This window comes from Catharus ustulatus, chromosome 5 (assembly GCF_009819885.2).
Source record: "Catharus ustulatus isolate bCatUst1 chromosome 5, bCatUst1.pri.v2, whole genome shotgun sequence".
Classification (NCBI taxonomy): domain Eukaryota; kingdom Metazoa; phylum Chordata; class Aves; order Passeriformes; family Turdidae; genus Catharus; species Catharus ustulatus.
This window is the reverse complement of record NC_046225.1, coordinates 75,061,286-75,088,159: the sequence shown is the minus strand read 5'-3', so window position 1 is coordinate 75,088,159 and position 26,874 is coordinate 75,061,286. Positions and strand designations below refer to the sequence as shown.

General features: G+C 52.6%; 2 protein-coding genes across 2 annotated transcripts in view; both read left to right on the top strand.

Annotated features, from left to right (window-relative positions):
* Window positions 1-14,689, top strand: part of ZNF638 (zinc finger protein 638) — a 39,057-nt gene extending 24,368 nt beyond the window's left edge. Inside the window, exons 14-23 of the mRNA XM_033060883.2 lie at window positions 1,617-1,658; window positions 2,705-2,845; window positions 5,392-5,517; window positions 6,835-6,884; window positions 8,070-9,255; window positions 9,462-9,518; window positions 11,316-12,183; window positions 13,178-13,270; window positions 14,014-14,132; window positions 14,410-14,689. Of these exons, the coding sequence (XP_032916774.2) occupies window positions 1,617-1,658; window positions 2,705-2,845; window positions 5,392-5,517; window positions 6,835-6,884; window positions 8,070-9,255; window positions 9,462-9,518; window positions 11,316-12,183; window positions 13,178-13,270; window positions 14,014-14,132; window positions 14,410-14,463 (2,736 nt within the window). The 3' untranslated portion in view covers window positions 14,464-14,689. The remainder of the gene's footprint in view (window positions 1-1,616; window positions 1,659-2,704; window positions 2,846-5,391; window positions 5,518-6,834; window positions 6,885-8,069; window positions 9,256-9,461; window positions 9,519-11,315; window positions 12,184-13,177; window positions 13,271-14,013; window positions 14,133-14,409) is intronic.
* A 3,304-nt stretch (window positions 14,690-17,993) lies between these two features.
* Window positions 17,994-26,587, top strand: CPXM1 (carboxypeptidase X, M14 family member 1). Its single transcript, XM_033060881.1, has 14 exons — window positions 17,994-18,520; window positions 18,672-18,773; window positions 18,890-18,999; window positions 19,564-19,703; window positions 19,775-19,859; window positions 20,867-21,017; window positions 21,213-21,301; window positions 21,417-21,540; window positions 22,388-22,584; window positions 23,167-23,346; window positions 24,719-25,016; window positions 25,087-25,226; window positions 25,878-25,980; window positions 26,337-26,587. The coding sequence occupies exons 1-14, from the start codon at window positions 18,322-18,324 to the stop codon at window positions 26,585-26,587; spliced, it is 2,169 nt and encodes a 722-aa protein (XP_032916772.1). The 5' UTR covers window positions 17,994-18,321.
* The last annotated feature ends 287 nt before the right edge of the window (window positions 26,588-26,874 follow it).

Below are 26,874 nucleotides of genomic sequence, written 5' to 3'. Positions count from 1 at the left end.
GGGTTTTTGGGGATGGGAACCAGCTCAGCGTGAGCCTGGAACCGCGGCACCGCAACCTGGGGGATGAGGTGGGGTTGGGATTGTGGGATTATTGGGGTTATGGGATTGGGGTTATGGGATTGGGGATGGGAACCAGCTCAGCGTGAGCCTGGAAACCCGGCACCGCAGCCTGGGGGATGAGGTGGGGTTGGGATTGGGGGTATGGGATTATTGGGGTTATGGGATTGGGGTTATGGGATTGGGGATGGGAACCAGATCAGAGTGAGCCTGGAGCCGCGGCACCGCAACCTGGGGGATGAGGTGGGATTGGGATTATGGGGATGTGGGATTATTTGGGTTATGGGGTTTTTGGGGATGGGAACCAGCTCAGCGTGAGCCTGGAACCGCGGCACCGCAACCTGGGGGATGAGGTGGGATTATGGGATTATGGGATTATGGGATTATGGGATTGAGATTATGGGATTGGGATTAAGGGATTATTTGGGTTATTGGGTTATGGGGTTATTGGGGTTTTTTGGGGTTATTGGGGTTATCGAGGTTATTGGGTTATTGGGGTTACTGAGGTTATTTGGGTTATTGGGGTTATTTGGGTTATGGGGTTATTGGGATTGGGGTTATGGGATTATGGGATTATTTGGGTTATTGGAGTTATAGGGTTACTGGGTTATGGGGTTATTTGGGTTATTGGGGTTATGGGTTATTTGGATTATTGGGTTACTGGGGTTATTGGGTTATTGGGGTTATGGGGTTATTTGGGTTATTGGGTTATTGGGGTTATGGGGTTATTTGGGTTACTGGGTTATTGGGGTTATTTGGGTTATTGGGGTTAAGGGGTAATTGAGATAATTTGGATTACTGGGATTATTGGGGTTATTTGGGTTATGGGGTTATTTGTGTTATTGAGTTATAGGGGTTACTGGGTTATTTGGGTTCTGGGGTTATTTGGGTTAAGGGGTAATTGAGATCATTTGGATTGCTGGGATTATTGGGGGTTTTGGGGTTATTTGGGTTATTGGAGTTTTGGGGGTTATGGGGTTATTTGGGTTATTTGGGTTATTGGGTTCTTGGGCTTATGGGGTTACTGAGATCACTTGGATTATTGGGGTTTTTGGGTTTTTTGGGGTTATTGGGGTTATGGGGTTTTTGGGGTTATGGAGTTATTGACATTTGGATTACTGGGATTATTTGGGTTTTGGGGTTATTTGGGTTATAGGGTTATTGGGTTATGTGGTTATTGGGGTTATGGGGTTACTGTGGATGGGAACCAGCTCAGTGTAAGGCTGCAGACCCAACATCACAACCTGGGGGATGAGGTGGGATTATTTGGGTTATTCAGATTATTGGAGTTATTGGGTTATGGGATTATTTGGATTATGGGGTTATGGGATTATGGGGATTGGGGATGGGACCAACAGGATTTGGGATTTCACTTGAACTTTTAGCACTTCCTGGTGTTTAAAAGGATTTTTGCCACTGGGAATTTTATCCTGGGAAATACTTATTTGGATTTTGATGTGATGAACTCTTTATTAATAAGTTATTAATCATTCATTAGTTTTTAATCCATTCTTAATGGTCATTAATTAAACTCTAAACCCATTTTTTTCTCTCTAAAGGAAGCAATTTTCATTGCTCTCATCAAGGAGTCAGATCCCAAGGTGAGTTTTTCTTCATTATCCCAGATTTTTTCCTCATCATCCCAAATTTTTTCCTCTTTATCCCAGATTTTTTTCTCTTTATCCCAAACTTTTTCTTTTTTATCACAAGTTTTCTTTGGAATTTCTTGAGCTGGGATAAATTCCATTTCATCCTTGCAATGGGATCAGTTGGAATTTGGGGAATTTCCCAAAATTGGCCTTTGATCCCCTCAGAATTCTAGGGTTTATCCTGGGATTTATTTTAGGATTTATTCCATTATTTATTCCAGGATTTATTCTGGAATTTATTCCAGGTTTTATTCAGGATTTATTCTGGCATTTATTCCAGGTTTTATTCAGGATTTATTCTGGGATTTATAACAGGATTTATCCCAGGATTTATTCTGAGATTTATTCCAGGTTTTGTTCCAGGATTTATTCCAGGATTTATTCCAGGTTTTATTCAGGATTTATTTTAGGATTTATTCCAGGATTTATTCTGGGATTTATTCCAGGATTTATTCCAGGATTTATTCCAGGTTTTATCCCAGGATTTATTCCAGGATTTATTCCAGGATTTATTCTAGGATTTATTCCAGGTTTTATTCAGGATTTATTCTAGGTTTTATTCAGGATTTATTCTAGGTTTTATTCAGGATTTATTTTGGGATTTATTCCGGGATTTATTCTGAGATTTATTCCAGGATTTATCCCAGGATTTATTCTGGGATTTATTCCAGGTTTTGTTCCAGGATTTATCCCAGGATTTATTCCAGGATTCTCCTCAGTTGACTCTGAGGTTTTCTCCCTAAAAAAAAAAAAATGTTGGGAAGTTCAGAATGGGAATGGGGAATCCTGTTTTAGGGATGGAGGGATTATTTGATTATTTTTCCTTTCCCCCTTTTTCTTTCCCTTTTTTCCCTCTTTTCCTCTTCTTTCCCTTTCCCTCTTTTTCCTCTTCCCTTTTTTTCCCTTTTCCCCTTATTTCCCTTTTTTCCCTTTCTTCTCCCTTTTTCCCCTTTTCCCCTTTTTTCTCTCTTTTCCCTGACCTTTCCCTCTCCCCCCAGCTGGACTCCTCGTGCCTGCGCTCCCAGCTCGTTCACCTGGGGAACCTCCCGGCCGAGGGGTTCCGGGAGCTGGAGGTTGTGTGTGCGGGGCTGCGCTTCGGCAAGGTGGAGCACTACGCCGTGCTGAGCAACCGACACCGGGTATGGCTGGGGACTGGGGATTTAGGGATTTGGGGGGGATTTTTTGGGAATTTTTTAGGGATTTTTTAGGGATTTTTTGGGATTTTTTGGGGAATTTTTTTTAATTTTTGGGGGATTTTTTAGTGATTTTTAAAGATTTTTTAGGGATTTTTTTTTTATTTTTTGGGGATTTTTTGGGAATTTTGAGGAATTTTTTAGGGATTTTTTTGAATTTTTGGGGGATTTTTTGGGAATTTCTGGGGGATTTTGGGGAATTTTTGGGGAATTTTTTAGGGATTTTTTTTGGGAATCCTGGGCGATTTTTGGCCCAGGGTGGTGTGTGCAGGGCTGCGCTTCGGCAAGGTGGAGCACTACGCCGTGCTGAGCAACCGACACCGGGTACGGCACGGGAGTGGGGATTTTGGGAGATGTGTTTTTAATTTTGGGGGAATTTTTGGGGATTTTTTGGGAATTTTTTAGGGATTTTTTGGGATTTTTTTTGGGAATTTTTTTGAATTTTTGGGGGATTTTTTAGTGATTTTTAAAGATTTTTTAGGGAATTTTTTTTTTATTTTTTGGGGATTTTTTAGGAATTTTGAGGAATTTTTTAGGGATTTTTTTTAATTTTTGGGCGATTTTTTGGGAATTTCTGGGGGATTTTGGGGAATTTTTTGGGAATTTTTTAGGGATTTTTTTGGGGAATCCTGGGCGATTTTTGGCCCAGAGTGGTGTGTGCGGGGCTGCGCTTCGGCAAGGTGGAGCACTACGCCGTGCTGAGTAACCGACACCGGGTATGGCTGGGGGACTGGGGATTTGGGGAGATGTATTTTTAATTTGGGGGAATTTTTGGGGATTTTTTGGGAATTTTTTGGGAATTTTTTAGGGATTTTTTTGGATTTTTTTGGGAATTTTTTTGAATTTTTGGGGGATTTTTTAGTGATTTTTAAAGATTTTTTAGGGATTTTTTTTTATTATTTTTTGGGGATTTTTTAGGAATTTTGAGGAATTTTTTAGGGATTTTGGGGGGATTTTTTTGAATTTTTGGGGGATTTTTTGGGAGTTTCTGGGGGATTTTGGGGAATTTTTTGGGAATTTTTTAGGGATTTTTTTGGGGAATCCTGGGGGATTTTTGGCCCAGGGTGGTGTGTGCGGGGCTGCGCTTCGGCAAGGTGGAGCACTACGCCGTGCTGAGTAACCGACACCGGGTATGGCTGGGGGATTTGGGATTTGGGGAGATGTATTTTTAATTTTGGGGGGAATTTTGGGGTTTTTTTTAGGGATTTTTTTTGGGATTTTTTGAATTTTTCAGGGATTTTAAGGAGGTTTTTTGGGGGTTTTTAAAAAATTTTGGGGAGTTTTTTAGGGATTTTTTTTAGGGATTTTCTTAGGGACTTTTTAGAAACTTTTGGAGGGTTTTTTAGGGATTTTGGGGAGTTTTTGGGGGATTTTTTTAATTTTTGGGGGATTTTTTTTAACTTTTGGGGATTATTTGGGGATTTATTTTTTTTATTTTTTGGACGACTTTTTGGGAATTTTTTAGGTATTTTTTGGGAATTCTTTAGAGATTTTTTGCGGGATTTTTTGGGATTTTTTTTATTTTTGGGGAATTTCTTGGGAATTTTGGGGAATCTTTCTGAGATTTTTTTTATTTTGGGGAGATTTTTTTGAGATTTTTGGGGAATTTTTTTTAATTATTGGGGGATTTTGGGGGGGATTTTTTAAAAATTTTTTAGGGATTTAGTGGGGATTTTTTTTAAATTTTGAAGAATTTTTTGAGAATTTTGGGGATTTTTTTAACGTTTTAGAATTTTGGGGAATTCTTTTAGGGATTTTTAAAAATTTTTTGGAATTTTTTTAGAAATTTTTGGAGGTTTTTTAGGGATTTTTGGGAGACTTTTTTTAATTTTTGGAGAATTTTTTGGGAATTTTGGGGAAATTTAGGGGATTTTTTGGGAGATTTTTTTTGAATTTTGGGGAATGTTTTAGTGATTTTTTGGGGGGATTCTTTTAGGAATTTTGGGGAATTTTTTAGGAATTTTTGCGCTATGTTTTTTTAACTTCAGAGGGATTTTTTGGAATTTTTTTGAGGTTTTTTAAAGGATTTTGGGGGGATTTTTGGGTGATTTTGCATTTTTGGGGGAATTTTTAGAAATATTGTGGGATATTCTTGGAAATTTTGGGGGGATTTTTTAGGGATTTTTACGCAAATTTTTAGGGACTTTTGCGCAATTTTTTTTCTTTTGAGGGATTTTTTCGAAATTTTTGGAAGTTTTTCAGGGATTTTGGGGGAATTTTGGACGATTTTTAAAAAACATTTGAGGGATTTTTGCAAAATTTGTGGGGGAATTTTGTGACAACATTGAAGGATTTTGGTGAGATTTCTGAATTTTGGGGGGCAGAAATCAGCAGGAAACACATGAGTAGTTCTGGCAGCTTTAGGAATTCCCATGATTTTTCTGCAGAAGTGAAGAAGAACTAATTTATTTTTTAAATTATTTTATTAATAAATTTTAATTAATAATTTTTTAAAATTATTTTATTAATTTATTTTTCATTTCCCCCCCCAGGCCATCCTGCAGTTGGACAGCCCCAAGTCGGCGCGGTACATGCACAGCTTCCTGCAGCAGTACCCCTATTCCATGGGGGAGCACACGCTCACCTGCTCCCTGTCCTGCCATGCTGACACTCCTGAGGTAACAATTCCAATTTTTCCACCTTTTTTTGGGGTTTTTTGGGGTTTTTTTGGGGGTGGGAGAACTTTCCTGCTGAGAGATGCGGGATGGGATTTTCCCCTCAGGAGTTTTTCCCTCAGGGTTTGGGATTTTCTTTCATTCAGGATTAAATTTTTTCTCTCAAGGTTGGGATTTTTCCCCTGAAATTTTGGGATTTTCCCCTCAGGGTTGGGATTTTTCTCACAGGATTGGGATTTTAACTCAGGGTTTAAATTTTTCCCTCAATGTTAGGATTTTTTTCCCTGAAATCTTGAGATTTTCCTCTCAGGGTTGGGATTTTTCCCTCAGGATTGGGATTTTCCCCTCAGGGTTAAAATTTTTCCCTCACAGTTGGGATTTTTTCCCCTGAAATTTTGGGATTTTTCTCTCAGGATTGGGATTTTAACTCAGGATTAAAATTTTTCCCTCAGGGTCAGGAATTTTCCCTCAGTGTTTGGGATTTTTTCTCAGGGTTAAAATTTTTCCCTCAAGGTTGGGAATTTTTCCCCTGGAATTTTGGGATTTTCCCCTCAGGGCTGGGATTTTTCCCTCAGGGTTGCAACTTCTTCCCTCAAACTGGGATTTCCCCACTCAGGGTTGTGGTTTTTCTCTCAGGGTTTGGATATTTTCCCTCACAGGATTTTTTCCCTCAGGGTTTGCATTTTTTTCCCTCAGAGTTTGCATTTTTTTCCCTCAGGGTTTGGGATTTTCCCCTCAGGGTTTGGGATTTTTTCCCATCAGAGTTGGGATTTTTTTTTCCCTCAGGGTTTGGGATTTTTTTCCACCAGGGTTGGGATTTTCCTCTCATGGTTGCAATTTTTTCCTCAGGGTTTGCAATTTTTTCCCTCAGGGTTTGCATTTTTTTCCCCTCAGGGTTTGCAATTTTTCTCTCACGGGATTTTTTCCCCTCAGGGTTTGCATTTTTTTCCCTCAGAATTTGCATTTTTTCCCCTCACAGCTGAGATTTCTCTCTCAGAATTTAAAACTTTTCCCTCAGGTTTTGGGATTTTTCTCTCAGTGTTTTGGATTTTCCCCCTCAGGGTCGGGATTTTTTTTTCCCTCAGGATTGGGATTTTTCTCCCAGGGCTGGGAATTTTCCCCTTAGGTTTTGGGATTTTTCCCCTCAGAGATGGGATTTTCTTCTAAGGGTTTGGGATTTTTCCCTCAGGTTTTGGGATTTCTCTTCAGAGTTTGTGGTTTTTCCCATCAGGGTGGGAAAAATGGGGTTGGGAACAATTCCCTGCAGTTCTGCCTTCCAAATGGAATTGGAAAATCCTGACCTTGGCTTTTGTTTTCCAGGCTGAAGGCGGGAAAAGAGAAGTGAAGAGAGAGGAAGGGAGCAAAGCAAGGTACAGCCTGTGAGGATTTGGGGAATTTTGGGGAATTTTTGGGAATTTTATCCATTTCTTTTCCCTTCTTGGAGTGTTCATCCATGATTAGGGGTTGCTGAGCCTCCCTCCAGCTTTGTCCTGCTCCTCCTTCCCAATCCATGTGCTCCAGAGCCAAAATATTTGGGATTTGTTAAAAGAAATCATGGAAAACCAGGGTGAAATCCCAATTTCCTTGTTTGTCTTGGCTCCTCCTGTTGCTTTTATTCCATCCTGCAGCTTTTCCCTCTCTCCCTGCCTCTGGAATTCCTCTTCCCAGCTGCTGAATTCCCAGAAAGTTTCAGGAATTTTTGTTAAATATTACTTCAATCCCCTTTTTTTCTGTGATTCCAACTCAGATTTCTGGATGAGTTTTGTTGTTAAAAACCTAAAATTTAAAGAATTCTGTTATGGAAGAGCTCTGTATTCCCAGATCCTGTTTCTCTCCTTCTCATTCCATGAAACTGCTGAATTTTGGGAGCATTAATTCCCAAATTAATGGGAATCTCTTCCTCACAGTCACTTCTGGATTCCAGACTGGTGGAATTAAAATTAAATTCAAAATTAAAATTAAAATTAGAAATGGACTTCTCCATGAATCCCAGCTCCTGAAAAGTTGGAAAATTAACATTTTTCCTTGCTTCATGCATTTTCCACATAATGATTCCATTTCATAGGGAGAATAAAACACCAGAATTATTCTTTTAACTATTAATTATTCATTCTTTATCTGAAGCTTTAATTAAATAAACTCCACCCCTGGGCTCTGCATTTTCCATTAATCCAGGGGGGAATTTTCCATAAATTCCTAATGGAAGGAAAAAAAATTGAGCACAGCCAGAAATGTTGAATTTTGGGGGCTGTTTTCCATGGAAAACATGGATTTGAAACCCAAACCAAAACCTGATCCCAAATCCAACCCTGCCCCCATGATTGGGAATTGCAGACAGAACAAAGCTCTGCTTCATTTTTGTTGGATATTCCCATTTTTCCCTCCGTGGGATGCAAATTTTCCAAGGCTTGAGGTCTCCAAAATGTGAATTCTTCACCTCACTTTGTCAACTTGTACCACAGAATTCCCAATCCCATTTCCTGATGCTCCTGGGAATTCTGGAATTCTCCCCCCCACATGGTTTGATCTCTTCTGTTTCTTTGAAATGCTTTTAGCTCTGGCTTGAAAAAAAATCCAGAGGGATTGGGAACGGTGCAAAAAACAGCCGGAAATCCATCGGGAGAGCCCAGGAAAGGCCAAACTCCCAGCCCAAATGTCCAGGAGGAGATTCCAGGGGGACAACTGGAGACTCCAGAGTCACAGCAAGGAGCAGCAGGGATGGATGTGGAGGGATTGGATCCTGAAATTGGAATTCCCGTGGATCCTGTCGACAGCAAATCGCCCGGAGCAAGGGCGGAGGAGAAACCGGGAGCGGGGAAGGACGAGGCTGGGGATGAGCCAGAGCTGGAAATCCAAAAGGAGGATGAGGAACCCTCTGCTCCTGCTGTGGATCTTCAGGAATCATCCAACAAAGGGATCCCAGCTGGAGGAACACCAGGAGCCAATCCTGGAATGTCCCCGAGCTCCGAGGAGGCTCCCGCGGTGTCACCTGGTGTCACCCAGCCCAGCACAGAGCTGGCTGCTCCAGAAAAAGCTCCCATTCCTGAGGCTGGGAAAAACAGCTGGGAAACATCCACGGAGAGAAAAGCTGTTCCAAAAAGTGGGGATGCTCCAGGGAAAAAATGGGATGCGGCCGGAGCAGAGAGAGAGGGGACGGCGGAGGAATCCATCAAAATGGGGGAAAATCCGGGGAAGATTTGGGGCAAAGCTGGGACAGAGCTGGAGAAAACACCTGGAAAAACATCCTGCAAGGGTGGGGAAAACTCTGGGAGTGCTGCTGGGGAGACCCACGTGGGAAGTTCGGTTAAAATCTCACCGAATAAAGGGATGGGAGCCGCAAAATCCGACGAAAACCGCGCGGCGGCTCCGGTAAATCCCGCTGGAGCTCTGAAGGAATCTTGTGTTGGGAAAACCCTTCTGAAGGCGGTGGTGTCTGTCCCAGATATCCTGAAGCAAAGAATTCCTGTCAGGATCACTGAGCCTTCCTTGGGAAAAGCTGGGGAGCAGAAAATCCCTCCCAAAGCGGGGCTGGAGAAGAAAATTCCAGGCAAAGCCGCGGCTCAGACGGGAGCTGGGAACCAATGGAGAGGGAACGGAAATTCCGGGATGGATGCGCAGGGAGATGGTGGGAAGAGCTCATCCCAACAGGAAAAGGATTCCCAGCTGGAATCTCGGGGCAGTTCAAAGCAGCAGGGAGAGAGTGGAACATCTGGCACGAGGGAAAATCCTGGCGGGAATCAGGTGAGGAATTCCGGTGTTCCCTGGGATTTTGGGATCATCCCTTTCCCTTTTCCATCAATCCCTGGGCTACCAGAGCAGCTGCAAAACAAGGGTGGAACTGGTTGGAAAATCCTTTGGGAGTTGTTTTGGAAGTGAAGCCAAATTCCTTGGAGCTGTGCTCAGGGAGGGTTGGGATTTCATGGAATTTTTTTGTCCCATCTTTGCAGGTTCCTGGCGGGGGCGGTGCTGCAGCTGGGAAAGGCAGCGCTGGAAAACAGAAGGAGGTAAGGGTGGAGAAGTGTGGGATTGAAAAGTGGGAAAATGTGGGATTAAAAGGAAAACTGGGATTAAAAGAATGGAAAACTGTGGGATTAAAAGAATGGAAAACTGGGATTAAAAGGATGGAAAACATGGAATTAAAAGGAAAACTGGGATTAAAAGGATGGAAAACTGTGGGATTAAAAGGATGGAAAATCGGGATTAAAAGGATGGGAAATATGGAATTAAAAGGAAAACTGGGATTAAAAATATGGAAAACTGTGGGATTAAAAGGATGGGAAACTGTAGGATTAAAAGGATGGAAAACATGGGATTAAAAGGAAAACTATGGGATATAAAGGATGGAAAACTGTGGGATTAAAAGGTTGGCAAACTGTGGAATTAAAAGGATGGAAATACATGGTATTAAAGGATGGAAAACTGGGATTAAAAGGATGGAAAACTGTAGGATTAAAAGGAAAACTATGGGATATAAAGGATGGAAAACTGTGGGATTAAATGGTTGGAAAACTGGAATTAAAAGGATGAGAAACCTGGGATTAAAGGGATGGAGTGTATGGAAAAGGGGATTTTGGATGTTCCAGGGGTAGGATGGAACATTTTGGCAGAAAAAATAACAAAAATTCTGAATTATCGATGGAAGAAATCAGAGGCATCATTTGGGGTGGGGCACCCGTTCCTTTGGATCCAGAACTTTGAACTGGCAGGAATTTTATTCTTTTAATTTTATCCACTAAATTTCATTCACTGAATTTTATCCATCGAATTTTACTCATTGAATTTCATCCATTGAACTTTATCCATTGAATTTCATCCACTGGATTTTATCCTTTTAATTTTATCCACTGAATTTCATCCACTGCATTTTTATCCATTGAACTTTACCCACTGAATTTTATCCACTACATGTTATCCCTTTAATTTTACCCACTGAATTTTATCCATTGAAATTTTGCCATTGAATTTCACCCACTGAATTTTTTCCATTGAGTTTCACCCACTGATTTTTTTCCACTGAATTTTTATCCATTGACCTTTATCCACTGAATTTCATGCACTGAATTTTATCCCTTTAGTTTTATCCATTGACCTTTATACACTGAATTTCATCCACTGAATTTTATCCATTTAATTTCATCCATTGACCTTTAATCACTGAATTTTATGCATTGAAATTTATCCATTTAATTTTATCCCTTGACCTTTAATCACTGAATTTTATCCATTGAATTTCATTCACTGAATTTTATCCCTTTAATTTTATCCATTGCCCTTTATCCACTGGATTTTATCCTTTTCGTTTTATCCACTGAATTTTATCCACTGAATTTTTATCCATTGCCCTTTATCCACTGAATTTTTATCCCTTTAATTTTATCCATTGACCTTTATCCACTGAATTTCATCCACTGAATTTTTTCCATTTAATTTTATCCTTTTCCCTTTATCCACTGAATTTTATCCATTGAATTTTTATCCATTGCGTTTTATTCACTGAATTTTATCCCTTTAATTTTATCCATTGACCTTTAATCACTGAATTTTATGCATTGAAAATTATCCATTGAATTTCATCCACTGAATTTTATCCTTGGAATTTTATCCCCTGTTGATCCTCTGTGATTTTTCCAAAGGGGTTTTGGCTTCCTGAACAAAACCCGAGTTAAATTAAATTAATGACTCAGCGCGACGCTGCGCTCTGAGCCCTGAACACTTTTTTTAAAATTTTTTTTTTAATTTGAGATTATTCCTTTCCCCCTTGGAACATTCCTCCTGGAGATACCATTTCCATATCCCCCCAGGAGGAAGAGCTCTTCCCCTTCAACCTGGACGAGTTTGTCACGGTGGACGAGGTGCTGGAGGACGCCGAGTCTCCGGTGACGCCGCGGCGAAACCCCCCGAGGGGGAAGAGAAAAGAAACGCCCAAAGCCAACCCTTCGGAACCCGCGTCCAAGAAGAGGAGAGGCAAGAGTGGCGGAGCCGAAGGTGAGCTCTCCTTTGTCACCTTGGATGAGATCGGGGAGGAGGAGGAGGCGCCGGTGCCGCTGCCGGGCGTCGACCCCCAGGGCCTGGTGGTGGTGGATGAGGTGGTGGAAGAGGAGGAGCTGTCGGAAGCGGTGAAGGATCCGCAGGCGCTGCTGACGCTGGATGAGATCTCGGAGCAGGAGGAGCCGGGATCCCACGGCAGCGGGACCAGGGGGGAGTTTGAGGAGCGCGATCTGAAGGCGGAGGAGCCCTTGGTGACCGTGGATGAGATCGGCGAGGTGGAGGAGCTGCCCCTCAACGAGCCCGCCGAGCTGAGCGCCGCCGAGGAGGGAAAAGCCAATCCCGGAGACTGCGCCGCCTCCCAGGTGCCCGACGACCCCAACGCCTTGGTGACCGTGGATGAGATCCAGGAGGACAACGAGGACAATCCTCTGGTGACTCTGGATGAGGTGAACGAGGACGAGGACGATTTCCTGGCCGACTTCAATCACCTCAAAGAGGAACTGAACTTTGTTACGGTCGATGAGGTCGGCGACGAGGAGGAAGAAAGCACTTTCCCAGGGAAAAACCTGCCTGAAGATGAAGATGATGAAGATATTGTTGCTGTTGCAGGACCAGAAGAAATGGGAATTCTGGGAGATACAAATCCAGAGGAGGAATTGGCTGAAATCTCCAAGCCAAAAGGTAGGAACATCAAGGCCAGCTTGGACGGGGCTTGGAGCCAAGCCCCCCTGTGGACTGGTGGAAGGTGTCCATATCCATGACCTTTCGGTCTCTCCCAACCCAAACCATTCCATGGTTCCATTCTACAATTCCATGGTTCTGTTCCACAGTTCCAGGTTCTGTTCCACCATTCCATGGTTCTGTTCCACCATTCCATGATTCTGTTCCACCATTTCGTGGTTCCTTTGCAAAATTCCATGGTTCTATTCCACAATTCCATGGTTCTGTTCCACATTTCATGATTCTGTTCCACCATTTTGTGGTTCCTTTCCACCATTCCATGATTTTGTCCCACATTCCATGGTTCTGTTCCACAATTCCATGGTTCTGTTCCACATTTCATGGTTCCATTCCACAATTCCATGGTTCCATTCCACATTCCATGGTTCCATTCCACAATTCCATGATTCTGTTCCACCATTCCATGATTGTGTTCCACCATTTCGTGGTTCCTTTCCACAATTCCATGGTTCTGTTCCACGTTTCATGATTCTGCTGCACATTCCATGATTCTGTTCCACCATTCCATGGTTCTATTCCACAATTTCATGGTTCTGTTCCACATTCCATGATTCTGTTCCACATTTCATGGTTCCATTCCACAATTCCATGGTTCCATTCCACATTCCATAATTCTGTTCCATATTCCATGGTGCCATTCCACAATTCCATGGTTCTGTTGTTCTACATTCCATAATTCTGTTCCACAATTCCATGGTTCTATTCCACAATTTCATGATTCTGTTCCACATTCCATTGTTCTATTCCACCATTCCATGGTTCCATTCCACAATTCTATGGTTCTGTTCCACAGTTCCATGGTTCTGTTCCACATTTCATGATTGTGTTCCACAATTCCATGGTTCTGTTTCACAATTCATGATTCCATTCCACAATTCCATGGTTCTGTTCCACCATTCCACAGTTCCCTCCCAACGTGCATTTCTGTCTCCAGCAGCTCAGCTGGGATCAGAAGATGTAGAACCAAAGTCTCAGCAGAAGAAAACGACTTTTCCAGGTGTCCCCAAGACACAGAGCACTCCCAAAGGTAAATCCAAAGGAATTTCCTGAAATGTTCCAGGTTTTCCTGGCTGGAAAGCTCCTCGTGCCTCACAACCACAGTGAACCTCAAACTCAAGGCCCAGAATCCCTGGTTTTTCTTTGGCTCCTCCAAATCCATGTTTTACCACTTGGTTAAACTTGGAAGCCTCTCATGGAAAGTTTTTTCCTGAAATTCCCAATTTCCATGGGGTCAGTCCTTCAGGAATGTGGGTCATAATTCCATGGGGTCAGTCCTTCAAGAACTGCTCCAGCTTTTGTGGGGTCAATCCTTCAGGAAATTCCTGAATTTTCATGGGGTCAGTCCTTCAGGAACTGTTCCCAGCTTTTGTAGGGTCATTCCTTTAGGAACTGCTCTAATTTCCATGGGGTCAGTCCTTTAGGAATTGCTCCAGCTTTTGTGGGGTCATTCCTTCAGGAACTGTTCCAGTGTGGGTAATTTTCCATTGAGTCATTCCTTTAGGAACTGCTCCAGCTTCCATGGAGTCAGTCCTTCAGGAATTGCTCCAACTTCCAAGGAATTGATTGCTTTATTCCCAGAAAATGATGTGATTATTGGAAATGGAGATGACCTGTGGGTTGAAACCAGCTCAGTTGAAAAACCTGATTTTTGGAATGTTAAAGAACTGCAATTTCCCCCTGAGCAATCCCAAATTGCCCAGATTTGGCTGAAGGAAAGTGAGGCTGGAATATTTCTTGGGGCTGTGTGTGGTGACTGTGGTGTGTCCTCAGCTCTGGATATCCTGGTGCCAAAGGCTGGATTCTTCTGCCAGATCTGCTCCCTGTTCTACGCCGACGAGCCCTCCATGATCAACCACTGCAGGACCGCCCTGCACCGGCAAAACATGGAGGTACTGCCCAGGAAAACGGGAACAGCCCCCAAATCCTTGGGTTTGGGGGTGTGGGGAGGTCCCTGGGATTTTCCACATGGGGTTTGGGAATATGGAATGGTTTTATTCCATGCCCAGATTTTGGGGAATCCTGGAGATTTGGCTTCCCGTGTCGATGTCATCCCAGGAGCCAAATTTTGGGGGGTTTGATAGGACAAATCCCACTGTTCCCTGCTCAAGTTTTAGGGGATAATCCTGGAATTATCCTGCAGCACCATCTCTTCTCCTTTCTCCACAGAAATTCATGGCCAAGCAGCAGGATAACGGCGGGGAAGAGCCGAGCTCCAGGTGATGGAGCTCCCCAGGAGCGACGCTTCGGGGCTACTCAGTTCTGTGGGTTTGGATTTCCTTTGGCACTGGGGGTCAGGATGGAGCATCCAGGGTGTAAAAATTCAGAGCTGGGAACAGACTAAAACCCAAACCAGGAGAGGGTTGGATTTGTGTTTCCAATCATCCGACGTGGGAGAGACTTGCAGGTGTCCCCAGGAAATAAATGTTCTCATTGTATAGTTACCCCAGGGCTGAGTTTGGGGTCGTTCCTTGGGGTCTGGTGACTCTGGATGGTGATGGAGAGAGCCATGGGAAGGGTCTGGAGCTCCAGGAGGGGCTGAGGGAGCTGGGAAAGGGGCTCAGCCTGGAGAAAAGGGGGGAACTCCTGGCTCTGCACAACTCCCTGAATTCCAGGTGGGAGTTGGGATCTGCTCCCAGGGAGTGGGGACAGGAGGGGAGGGAACGGCCCCAAGAGGAGGTTTAGGTTGGATATTGAGAAAATTCCTTCCTGGAAAGGGCTGGAATTTCCACCCTGGCAGAGTTGGAGTCCCCAGTCCTGTGGGTGTGACATTTGGGGACATGGACACTGGTGGACTCGATGGTCTCAGAGGATTTTTCCCAACCCAAACAATTCCATCATTCCTTGAATCCCTTCCCTGCACCCAGCCTGTCCCCAGTCCCCTCAGCTCCATGGTGACATTCCAAACCTGGGGGCCCCTCCTGGGGCTCAGCAGCAGCCAACAGAGCCACAGGAATTCAGGAATTTGGGAATTCTTTAATTCCTTTGCTGGGTCAGGGCTTCAGGCACCCCCTGCCTTTTTGGGGAGCACATGGGAACCATTTCTCCCCAACCAGGTGGGTCAGAAAGGGAAATTCAGATGAATTCCCTGGGAATGCTGAACTTGGGATCAGTGCTGAGGTCTGGAGAATGACCATGGATGTGGGAAAGGTCAGGATGGGCAGGGCAGGGATGTGCCCCCTGCTCTGCTGGGCACAGCTCCTGGTCAAGGAAATCTTTCCCACTGGGACATCTCCTGGTTGATGAATTCCTCCCATTGGGACAGAGTTCTGTATCCCTTGGCATTCCCAGGACACTGCCCTGGGTGGCTCTTGGTGTCCCCTTGGCATGGACCTTGCTCAGTGAATTCTTCCATGTGGGACATCTCGTGGGTGAGGAGTTCTTCCACATGGGACATCTCCTGCTGGATTAACTCTTCCCATTGGGGCAGAGTTTTGTATCCAGTGACGTTCCCTTGGCACTGCTCTTGGTGTCTCTTGGATTTTCTTTGGCACGGATCTTGGTTGGTCAAGTCTTCCATTTGGGACAGCTCTTGGGTGATGGATTCCTCCATTTGGGACATCTCCTGGGTGATGGATTCCTCCATTTGGGCCATCTCCTGGGTGATGGATTCCTCCATTTGGGACATCTCTTGGGTGGTGGATTCCTCCATTTGGGCCATCTCTTGGGTGGTGGATTTTTCCATTTGGGACATCTCCTGGGTGATGGATTCCTCCATTTGGGACATCTCCTGGGTGATGGATTCCTCCATTTGGGCCATCTCTTGGGTGGTGGATTTTTCCATTTGGGACATCTCCTGGGTGATGAATTTTTCCATTTGGGACAGCTGGGTCATGAGTTCCTCCATTTGGGACATCTCTTGGGTGATGGATTCCTCCATTTGGGCCATCTCTTGGTGGATTAACTCTTCCCACTGGGACAGAGTTTTGTATCCACTGACGTTCCCTTGGCACTGCTCCTGGTTGGTGAATCCTCCCCACTGGGACAAATCCTCATATCCATTGCCTTGCCCCTGGCACAGCTCCCGGTCTGTCCTGGCTTTCTCCTGGCTCAGCTCTTGGTTGATGAATTCTTCCACATGGGACATCTCTTGGGTGATTAACTCCAGCCATTGGGACAGATCCTTGTATCCATGGGCACTGCCCTGGCTCATCCCTCGGGATCCCTGTGGATCTCGGCCCTGTCCCCCTTGGCACAGCCCTCGGGCACTGCACAATTCCCACTGTTCCATGGGAACATCCCCTGTCCCTCCTGGGCCAGCTGGGAGTTGGGATTTGGCTTTTCCAGAAGGATCCAGGAGCTCCTGCTCTGAGGGAGGGGCTCTCCTGGGAATGGACCTGAACCTTTTGGGATCGGGGCACGGCACAGCTCCCGCATCACAGCAGGACATCCCAGCACCCCAACAACCACTGGAACCTTCTGGAACCACCACAGCAGGGGTGTGCAGGAGGGGTTGTCCCCCACAGCTGGCCCTGGAAGGATGGGGGCACCCAGGGACACTCGGGAACGTGGGGAGGTTCAGCCAGGCCGGGTGAAATCCCAAACTGGGATCATCCCTGCGGGAAGGGCTGCAGGGACACGGGGACAGTGACACGGCCCGGGAGGGGACTGTCCCCGCAGGGCTCGCTGGGTTTAACCCCAATCCTCCCATGAGGATTCCTGCCGGGAAGAGCCATGGCGCCTTTAAAGGCATCTCCAAAAGCGGGACCTGGCAGCTGCGCCAGGAAATTCCTGACATCCCGGGAAGTGCTGAGCCAGCGCGAATCGCGGCCGTGTGTGCCTTGGGGCCGGGAGCGGCGCCAGCAGCGGGGCCGGGAATTCTGCAAACCTCGAAAGAGCCTCACGTGGGGCTGAGGAGAGGCAGGAACAAAACCCTTCCCTTGGGATCGGGCAGGGAATGAATGCTGCGGCTCCTGGGCCAGCCCCGCTGTCCCCGCTGTCCCCTGCGATGGCCGAGGAGCATCGCCGGGTGATGCAGATCCCAAGGATCCCGCAGCGATGCCACAAAGCCATCCCTGGAATGGACATCCCTGTCCTTCCTCAGCCTGGGAGCGCTCGGGGACACCCCCAGAGGGACCAGGGATGGCGACAAGGGACAGGGATGGCAGCAGCGACAGCTCCGCTGCCCTGCCGGAAATCCCAATAAAAAAGGGAAAATCAAGCCGGGAAAATTCTTGTGTGAATCCCGCGCGGGGCGGGGGGAGAGGCAGGACCCGCGCACCCCTTCCCCAGCACTCGGACCCGCACCCCGAACCCCACCCGGACCCGCACCCGAACCCCGAACCGCAGCCGGGGCTCCCCGGAGGGGTCGGGGCCGGGGGCCGCCCCTCGCCCCCGCTCCGGCCCCGCTCCGCCCGCACCGGCGGCTCCGGGACCTCCCGGGTCCCCGGGCTCGGCCGGCGATGCTGCCGCTGCGGCGATGGCGATGGGACAGGGGGACACGGTGGGGACACAGCAGGGCGGGCGGGACCCGCTGTGCCCCGTTGGAGGGGCGCGGTGACACGGGGAGCGGAACGGGGCCGGGTAACGGGGCGCGGCGGGCGGGGGGTCCCGGGCAGGGGGCGGGCAGGAGGCGGGCGGGGGTCCCGGGCAGGAAGCGGGCGGGGGCCGGGGAGGGGCCGGGACCGGAGCAGGACCGGCAGGGACCGGCAGGAGCGGGCAGGGACCGGCGGGGCCGCGGCAATGCCGGGGGTGCCCCTCGCCCCGCTGCTGCTGCTGCTGCTGCTGCTGATCCTGCTGGGACCCCCCACGCCCCCCGCCCGCGCCGCTCCCCACCGAGCCACGGGGCTGGGCACGGCCAGCGGGACCCCCAGAACCAGCGGGGTGTCCCCCAGGAAGGACAGCACCACGGGACCCCCCAGAGCCAGCGGGGTGTCCCCCAGGAAGGACAGCACCACGGGACCCCCCAGAGCCAGCGGGGTGTCCCCCAGAAAGGACAGCACCACGGGACCCCCCAAAACCAGCGGGGTGTCCCCCAGGAAGGACAGCACCACGGGACCCCCCAAAACCAACGGGGTGTCCCCCAGAAAGGACAGCACCACGGGACCCCCCAGAGCCAGCGGGGTGTCCCCAACGAAAGCCATGGCCAGGGGAGCCCCGAAAGGCAGCGAGACGCCCCCCTCGAAGGGCACCACGCCGGGACCCCCCAAAACCAGCGAGGTGCCCCCCCCGAAGGGCACCACGGCCCCCCCCTCGAGGGGCAGCACCACGGGACCCCCGAAGGGCAGCGGGACCCCCCCGAGCCCCCGCCCCACCCGGGACAGGGACCCCGCGGTCACAGGTAGGAGCTGGGGGGGTCGGGGGGCGGCTGGGAGGGGAGGGGGGTGTGAAGGACCGAGTGTGCACAGGGGGAGTCCCTGGGGGGGTATTGGGGTGCCAGGGGCTGGAGGTGCTGCCAGCCCCCTGCCCTGGCACCCCCGTGTCCCCTGCAGCGCCCCAGGTGAGGAAGAAGAAGGTGGTGAGGAAGAAGGTGCTGAGGAAGAAGAAGGTGCTGAGGAAGAAGCCGGAGGCTCCGGCCGCTCCGCAGGAGCCCTGTACGTGCTCTGGGTGTCATTGTCACCTGCACGGGGACCTGGCCGTGTCCTCAGGACACCTGGGGGGCACCCGGGGGGTTGTCCCTGTGTGACCCCGGTCCCCGCTGTGTCCCCAGCGTGCCCCCCCCTGGGGCTGGAGTCCCTGCGGGTGCTGGACACGCAGCTCCAGGCGTCCAGCCACAAACGGCACGGGCTGGGCGCGCACCGCGGCCGCCTCAACATCCAGGTACTGCCGGGGGTGCCGCGAGGGTGCCAGGGGTGGCAGGGGTGGCAGGAGGTGCTAAAGTGTGCCAGGAGTGTGTCAGGGGGTGGCAGGAGGTGTCAGGGGTGCTGAGGTGTGCTAAAAGTGTGCCAGGGGGTGTCAAGGGATGCTAAGGTGTGTCAGGAGTGTGCCAGGGGGTGCTAAGGTGTGTCAAGGTGTACCAGGAGTGTGCCAGGGGGTGCCAGGGGGTGATAAGATGTGCCAAGAATGTGTCAAGGTGTGCAGGAGTGTGCTGAGCTGTGCCAGGCTGGGGGACTTGTCCAGATGTCACCTACCTGGCATGGGTTGTGTGAGTGTGGCGAGCCCGTGGCAAACGCAGGGCAGGTGTGGCACAGCCGTGGCACCTCCATGGCACCTTTGTGACCATTTGTGGCGGGTCTGTGGCACCTCCATGGCACTCGAGTGTCCCTGTCCCCTCCCTCCCGTGTGGAATCCCCGCGATGCCGGTGCCACCACCCCGGTGCCACCACGCCGGGCTCGGGGACACCGCGGCCGTGTCGCTGTGCGTGTCCCCTCCCCTCCCCGCAGTCAGGGCTCTACGACGGCGATTTCTACGACGGGGGTTGGTGCGCGGGACGCGAGGACACGGAGCAGTGGCTGCAGGTGGACGCGCGGCGCCTCACCCGCTTCACCGGCGTGGTCACCCAGGGCCTCAACTCCATCTGGACGTGAGGGGACACAGGGGATCTGGGGTGGGGACAGCGCTGGGGACACCCTGACCCCTCGCTGTGCCCCACAGGTACGACTGGGTGACGTCCTACAAGGTGCAGGTCAGCAATGACTCGCACACGTGGCTGCCGAGCCGCAATGGCACCGAGGAGGCGGTGGGTGCCTGGTGGGGGACAGGATGGGGACATGGGGACAGGGGGGTGGCGGTGATGGTGGCACAGGGCGGGTAGGAGTGTGGGGAGGTTAATTATACCAGGGTTAATTGCGCTGGGGTTAACCACGGCAGGTGGGATAACCGCGGTGGGAAGGGCTTTAACCACGCTGGGGTAACACCCCGAGGAGCCGTGCCCAGCCCGGGCTGCCCGTGCCAGCTGGCACCGAGCCCGGGCTCCGCTGGCCTTGGCCACGCCGGGAACCCCCAGCACAAAGGCTCCTTGTCCCCGCTGGGCACTGCCAGCCCCTCTGGCACGGGCTGGGGACACGCCTGGGCATGGCTGGCACCGGGGGAGGGCACGGCAGCCTGGGGATGGGGAGGGCTTGGGGTCCCTGTGCCGGGGTGGATTTGGGGGTTCCTGTGCCAAGGAGCTTTTTGGGGTCCCTGTGCAAGAGGATTTGGGGGTTCCTGTCCCATGGATGGATTTGGGGTCCCCGTGCCATGGATGGATTTGGGGTCCCTGTGCTGGGGTGGCTTTGTGGTCCCTGTGCCAAGGAGCTTTTGGGGTCTCTGTGCAAGAGTGGATTTGGGGGTTCCTGTGCCATGGAGGGTTTGGGGTCCCCGTGCCAGGGATGGTTTGGGACCCCCGTGCCATGGAGGGTTTGGGGTCCCTCTGCCATGGATGGGTTTGGGGTCCCATGGATGGATTTGTGTCACACCTGTGCTGGGACAGATTTGGGGTCCCTGTGCAGAAGTGGATTTGGGGATCCCCGTGTTAGGGCTGTATCAGGATCAGGTTTGGGGCTCTCCACGCCAGGGGTGAATTTTGGGGTCCCCTTGCCTGATCCGTGCCAGCAACAGATTTGGGGTCCCCTGTTCCCATCCCTGGTGCCCCTCCCACTGTGGGCCAGGCATTTGGGGTCAGAGCTGCCCCCCGACCGTGCGTGTTCCTCGTTATGGAGACCCTGACCCCCTGCTGTCCCCTGCTGTCCCCTGCTGTCCCCCCAGGTGTTCCCCGGGAACAAAGACCCCGAGACGCCGGTGCTGAACCTGCTGCCCTCGCCGCTCGTGGGGCGATTCCTGCGCATCAACCCGCAGAGCTGGTTCCCCAACGGCACCGTGTGCCTGCGGGCCGAGGTCCTCGGCTGTCCCGTGCCCGGTGCGTGTCCCCTGAATGTCCCCTGGCTGTCCCCTGCCCCCTGGGGACCCGCTGCTTGTCCCCTGGCTCCCCGCTCTCCATCCCAGCAGCGCCCAGCGCGGCCGCTCGCCACCAGCACCGCGGTCTGTGCTGTTCGCTGTCCCTAACTCCGTGTCCCCTCCGTGTCCCCCCGGTGTCCCCTCGGTGTCCCCGCAGACCCCAACGATGCCCACACCTGGCACCCCCCGGCCCCGCCCGAATCTCACCTGGATTTCCGCCACCACAACTACAAGGAGATGAGAAAGGTGCCACCGCCCCCCGAGCCCTGGCGGGGCGTGGGGGTGGCTCTGTGTCCCCAAGGACGCTGGAGGGGGGCGGGCAGTGCCACCTCGGGGTGTCCCTGACGCTGTCACCCCCCAGCTGATGAAGAGGGTGAGCGAGGAGTGCCCAGACATCACCCGCGTGTACAGCATCGGGGAGAGCTCCCGCGGGCTGCGCCTCTACGTGATGGAGATCTCGGACAACCCCGGGCAGCACGAAGTCGGTGGGTGGTGGGGGGGACAGCTGGGGACAGCTGGGGACAGCCGGGATGGGCGTGGGGACAGTGCCCAGGGTGCCCAGGTTGGTGCAGGACAGTGGGGACAGTCACCAAGGATGGCCTGGCTGGCTCAGCATGGGGTGACCGGGCCACCCAGCCTGGCACAGGATGGGGACAGGGTGGCTGGAGACACCCAGGATGGGGACACAGGGACCCTCAGCCTGGCACAGGGTGGGGACAGGGTGGCCAGGGACACTCAGGATGGGGACACAGGGACCCTCAGCCTGGCACAGGGTGGGGACAGGGTGACCAGGGACACTCAGGATGAGGATGGGGACACAGGGACACCCAGACTGGTGCAGGATGGGGACAAGGACACTCAGGATGGGGACAGGATGTACTGGGACACCCAGACCCAGGGAGATGGGGACAGGGACACCCAGACTGGTGCAGGATGAGGACAGGGGGTACTGGGACACCCAGACTGGTGCAGAGACATGGGGACAGGAACACTCAGGATGGGGACAGGGACACAGGGACACCCAGACTGGTGCAGAATGGGGACAGGGACACCCAGATTGGACCATTTAGATAGAGACAGGGTGACCAGGGATGCTCAGGATGGGGACACTGGGACACCCAGACTGGTGCAGGATGGGGACAGGGACAGTCAGGATGGGGACAGGGACACAGGGACACCCAGACTGGTGCAGGATGGGGACAGGGACACTCAGGATGGGGACAGGGGGACAGGAACACCCAGACTGGTGCAGGATGGGGACAGGGCCACCCAGACCGGTGCAGGGACACGGGGACAGTCACCATGACCCCTCTATCCGTGTCCCCGGGGCAGGAGAACCCGAGTTCCGTTACGTGGCCGGGATGCACGGGAACGAGGTGCTGGGCCGGGAGCTGCTGCTGAACCTGATGGAATTCCTGTGCCGGGAATTCCGCCGGGGCGACCCCCGCGTGGTGCAGCTGGTGACGGACACGCGCATCCACCTGCTGCCCTCCATGAACCCCGACGGCTACGAGACCGCCTACGAGCTGGTACGGCCTGGCCCGTGATCCCGGTGATCATGGTGATCCCACTGATTCCAGTGCTGATCCCAATGATCCCAGTGATCCCAGTGATCCCAGTGTCCAGCTCAGTGATCCCAGTGATCCCAGTGCACATCCCAATGATCCCAGTGATCCCAGTGCCTGTCCCAGTGATCCCAGTGATCCCAGTGATCCCAGTGCCCATCCCAATGATCCCAGTGATCCCGGTGATCCCACTGATTCCAGTGCCCAGCCTGGTGATCCTGGTGATCCCAGTGCACATCCCAGTGATCCCAGTGATCCCAGTGCCCGGCCCAGTGATCCCAGTGATCCCAGTGCCCATCCCAGTGATCCCAGTGCCTCTCCCAGCAATCCCAGTACCTGTCCCAGTGATCCCAGTTCCTGTCCTGGTAATCCCAATGCCCATCCTGGTGATCCCAGTGCTCGTCCAGGTGCCGATCCCAGTGCCCGTCCCAGTGACCCCAGTGCCCATCCCGGTGCCCATCCCAGTTCCCATCCCAGTGATCCCAGTGCCCATCCCCGTTCCCATCCCCATTCCCATCCCCGTTCCCGTCGCGGTGCCGCCGGCAGGGCTCGGAGCTGGCGGGCTGGGCCATGGGCCGCTGGACGTACGAGGGCATCGACCTCAACCACAACTTTGCCGACCTGAACACGGCGCTGTGGGACGCCGAGGACAACGACCTGGTGCCCCACAAGTTCCCCAACCACTACATCCCCATCCCCGAGTACTACACCTTCGCCAACGCCACGGTGAGACCCCAAAACCCTGATCCTGCTGGGATGGTGCCGTGTGAGACCCCAAAACCCCTGATCCTGCTGGCATGGTGCTGTGTGAGACCCCAAAACCCCTGATCCTGCTGGGATGGTGCCGTGTGAGACCCCAAATCCTCCTGGGATGGTGCCGTGTGAGACCCCAAATCCTCCTGGGATGGTGCTGTATGAGACCCCAAAATCCCTTATGCCAGTGCTGTGGTGAGACCCCAAAACCCTCCTAAAACCCCAGAAAACCCCAGAAATTGCCCCAAAATCTCCTTGAAACCCCCTCAAAACCCCTCCATCCTGCTGCACCAGCACCACAGCGACCCCCCCAAAACCCCTCGTGCCAGTGCTGTGAGGAGACCCCAAAACCCCCAAAACCCCCCAAACCCCTTCCAGCCCTCTCCCACCAGCAGCGGGGTGGGCACACAGGTGACACCACATGGATGCCATCAGTGCCACAGCCCAGGTACCACCACATGGGTGCCACCACTCAGGTGCCATCAGTGCCACAGCATGGGTGCCACGGGTGCCACAGCATGGGTGACACCACACAGGTGACACCACAGGGGTGCTGTCAGTGCCACAGCATGGGTGCCATCAGTGTCACACGTGGGTGCCACCACATGGGTGACACCACACGGGCGCCATCGGTGCCACAGCACAGGTGACATCACACAGGTGACACCACAGGGGTGCTGTCAGTGCCACAGCATGGGTGCCATCAGTGTCACACGTGGGTGCCACCACATGGGTGACACCACACGGGCGCCATCGGTGCCACAGCACAGGTGACATCACACAGGTGACACCACACAGGTGACACCACACAGGTGACACCACATGGGTGCCATCAGTGCCACAGCCCAAGTGCCATCACACGGGTCACACCACATGGGTGCCATCGGTGCCACAGCATGGGTGACACCACATGGGTGATACCACACGCGTGCTATCGGAGCCACAGCATAGGTGCCACCACACAGGCACCATCGGTGCCACCAGATGGGTGCCATCAGTGCCACCACGTGGGTTCCATTGGTGCCACAGCACAGGTGACACCACACAGGTGCAATCAGTGCCACAACATGGGTGCCACCACATGGGTGCCACAGCCCAGGTGACACCACACGGGTGCCGTCAGTGCCACAGCACAGTTGACACCACAGAGGTGACACTACAGGAGTGCCATGAGTGCCCCAGCCCAGGTTACACCAGACAGGTGACACCACACGGGTGCCATCAGTGCCACAGCATGGATGCCATCACATGAGTACCATCGGTGCCACAGCCCAGGTGGCACCACACGGGTTCCATGGGTGCCACAGCCCAGGTCACACGTGTGCCACGGGTGCCCCCGGCGCAGGTGGCCCCGGAGACGCGGGCGGTGATCGCGTGGATGCAGCGCTACCCGTTCGTGCTGAGCGCCAACCTGCACGGCGGCGAGCTGGTGGTCACCTACCCCTTCGACATGACCCGCACCTACTGGAAGGCGCAGGAGCTGACCCCCACGCCAGATGACGGCGTGTTCCGCTGGCTGGCCACCGTCTACGCCACCGCCAACCTGGCCATGGCCAGCGGCGAGCGCCGCCGCTGCCACTACGACGACTTCACGCGTTTCGGCAACATCATCAACGGGGCCAACTGGCACACTGTGGCCGGCAGTGAGTTGGGGGGTTTGGGGGGGTTTGGGTGGGGTTTATTGGTGCTTTGTGTGACCCCTGTGCCGCGCAGGTATGAATGATTTCAGCTACCTGCACACCAACTGCTTTGAGATCACCGTGGAGCTGTCGTGTGACAAATTCCCGCACGCCTCCGAGCTGCCCGAGGAGTGGGAGAACAACCGCGAGTCGCTGCTGCTCTTCATGGAGCAGGTGGGACACGGGGAGGGCTCGGGGGGGCACCCGGGGGTGGGGACATGGATGGAGGGTGAACAAAGCCACCCCAGGGGGATGGGAATGGGGGGGTGGGGGGCTGGGGGGGCTGGGAGCAGGGGGAAGGGTCCAGGATGGGGGATTTGGGACATGGGGATACTGGGAAAAGGGTCCAGGATGGGGTTTTGGGGGAACTGGGACATGGGGACACTGGGGAAAGGGTCCTGGATGGGGGATTTGGACATGAGAACACAGGGGAAAGGGTCCAGATGGGGGATTTGGGGGGTTTGGGACATAAGGCCATTGGGGGGGTCTGGGGCCAAGGGGACACTGGGGCAGGGGATCCTGGATGAGCGATTTGGGGAGATTTGGGACATGGGGACACTGGGAGAGGTCTGGGGGTGCTGGGACCATGGGGACACTGAGGAAGGGGTCCTGGATGGAAGATTTAGGGATATTTGGGACGATGGGGACACTGGGTCACGGGCAGGGACAGGGAACCCCCAGGGGGTCTCTGTAACTTTTTGGGAGGGACACACTGAGGACATTCCAGGAGGACCTGAGCACAGCAGGGGCTGTCCCCAAACGCTGAGGGTGGCACTGGGAGGGGTGGGGACACTTCCCCAACCCCCTTGCACCCCCCTGCTCCAGGTGCACCGCGGGATCAAGGGCGTGGTTCGGGACAGCGACACCGAGCTGGGCATCCCCAACGCCATCATCTCCGTGGATGGCATCAACCACGACGTCCGCACCGGTACCGGGCACCGGGACGGCTCTGGGAGGGGATTTGGGGCGGGGGGAATGGGATCAGGCTGGGAATGAAGGGGGGATGAGAACAGGGATGGGATGGGAATGGGGTGAGGTTGGGAAAGGAATGAGATGGGATTTGGGATTGGGAATTGCAGGTGGGGATGGAAATAGGATTAGACTGGAAAGGGGGTGGGGACAGAAATGGGATGGGGCTGGGGACAGGGATGGGATCGGGACAGGAACGGGATTGGAGATGGGAATCGGAATAGGGATGGGACAAGAACGGGATTGGGGATGGGGACAGGGATGGGAACAGGGACAAGGACGGCGACAGGAGCGTGACAGCCGCCCCCGCCGCAGCCTCGGACGGGGACTACTGGCGGCTGCTGAACCCGGGCGAGTACGAGGTGACGGCGCGGGCCGAGGGCTACGAGGCGGCCACGCAGCCGTGCCGGGTTTACTTCGAGAACGTTCCCACCCCGTGCAGCTTCCGCCTGGCGCGGGCACGGGGCCGGCACCGGCCCGGGAGGACCCGCCCGGGCCCCGACCCGGCCCTGCGGCTGCAGCGGCTGCGCCTCCGCCGCCTGCGCGCCCACGGCCGCGGGCAGTGACCGGGGCGGCCCCGGGGCCGCGGGATCGGCCGGGGGGCGCGGGGGGAAGGGGGACAGGGGTGGGACGGCTCCCAGTAAAGTTTGGCTGTGCTGCCGCTGCGACTCTGAGGGCCTGGAGGGACCGGGAACGGGACCGGGAACGGGACCGGGAGCGGGGCTCGATCCTGCCCCGAGCCCCGGCGTGGGAACGCGGCGAGGCCACGCCCCCACCAGGCCGCGCCCCTTGCGTCGCTGTGGTAAAGCCACGCCCATTCCCTTCTGACCAATAGAAATTCCGCACTGAGCCG

Bases quoted from the DNA above. Each gene is read 5' to 3' on its own strand.
- CPXM1 (XM_033060881.1), top strand. From the start codon at position 18,322: ATGGCCAGGGGAGCCCCGAAAGGCAGCGAGACGCCCCCCTCGAAGGGC. The intron at 21,302-21,416 runs GTGCCACCGCCC...GTCACCCCCCAG, and splicing joins ACTACAAGGAGATGAGAAAG to CTGATGAAGAGGGTGAGCGA. The intron at 22,585-23,166 runs GTACGGCCTGGC...TGCCGCCGGCAG, and splicing joins ACGAGACCGCCTACGAGCTG to GGCTCGGAGCTGGCGGGCTG.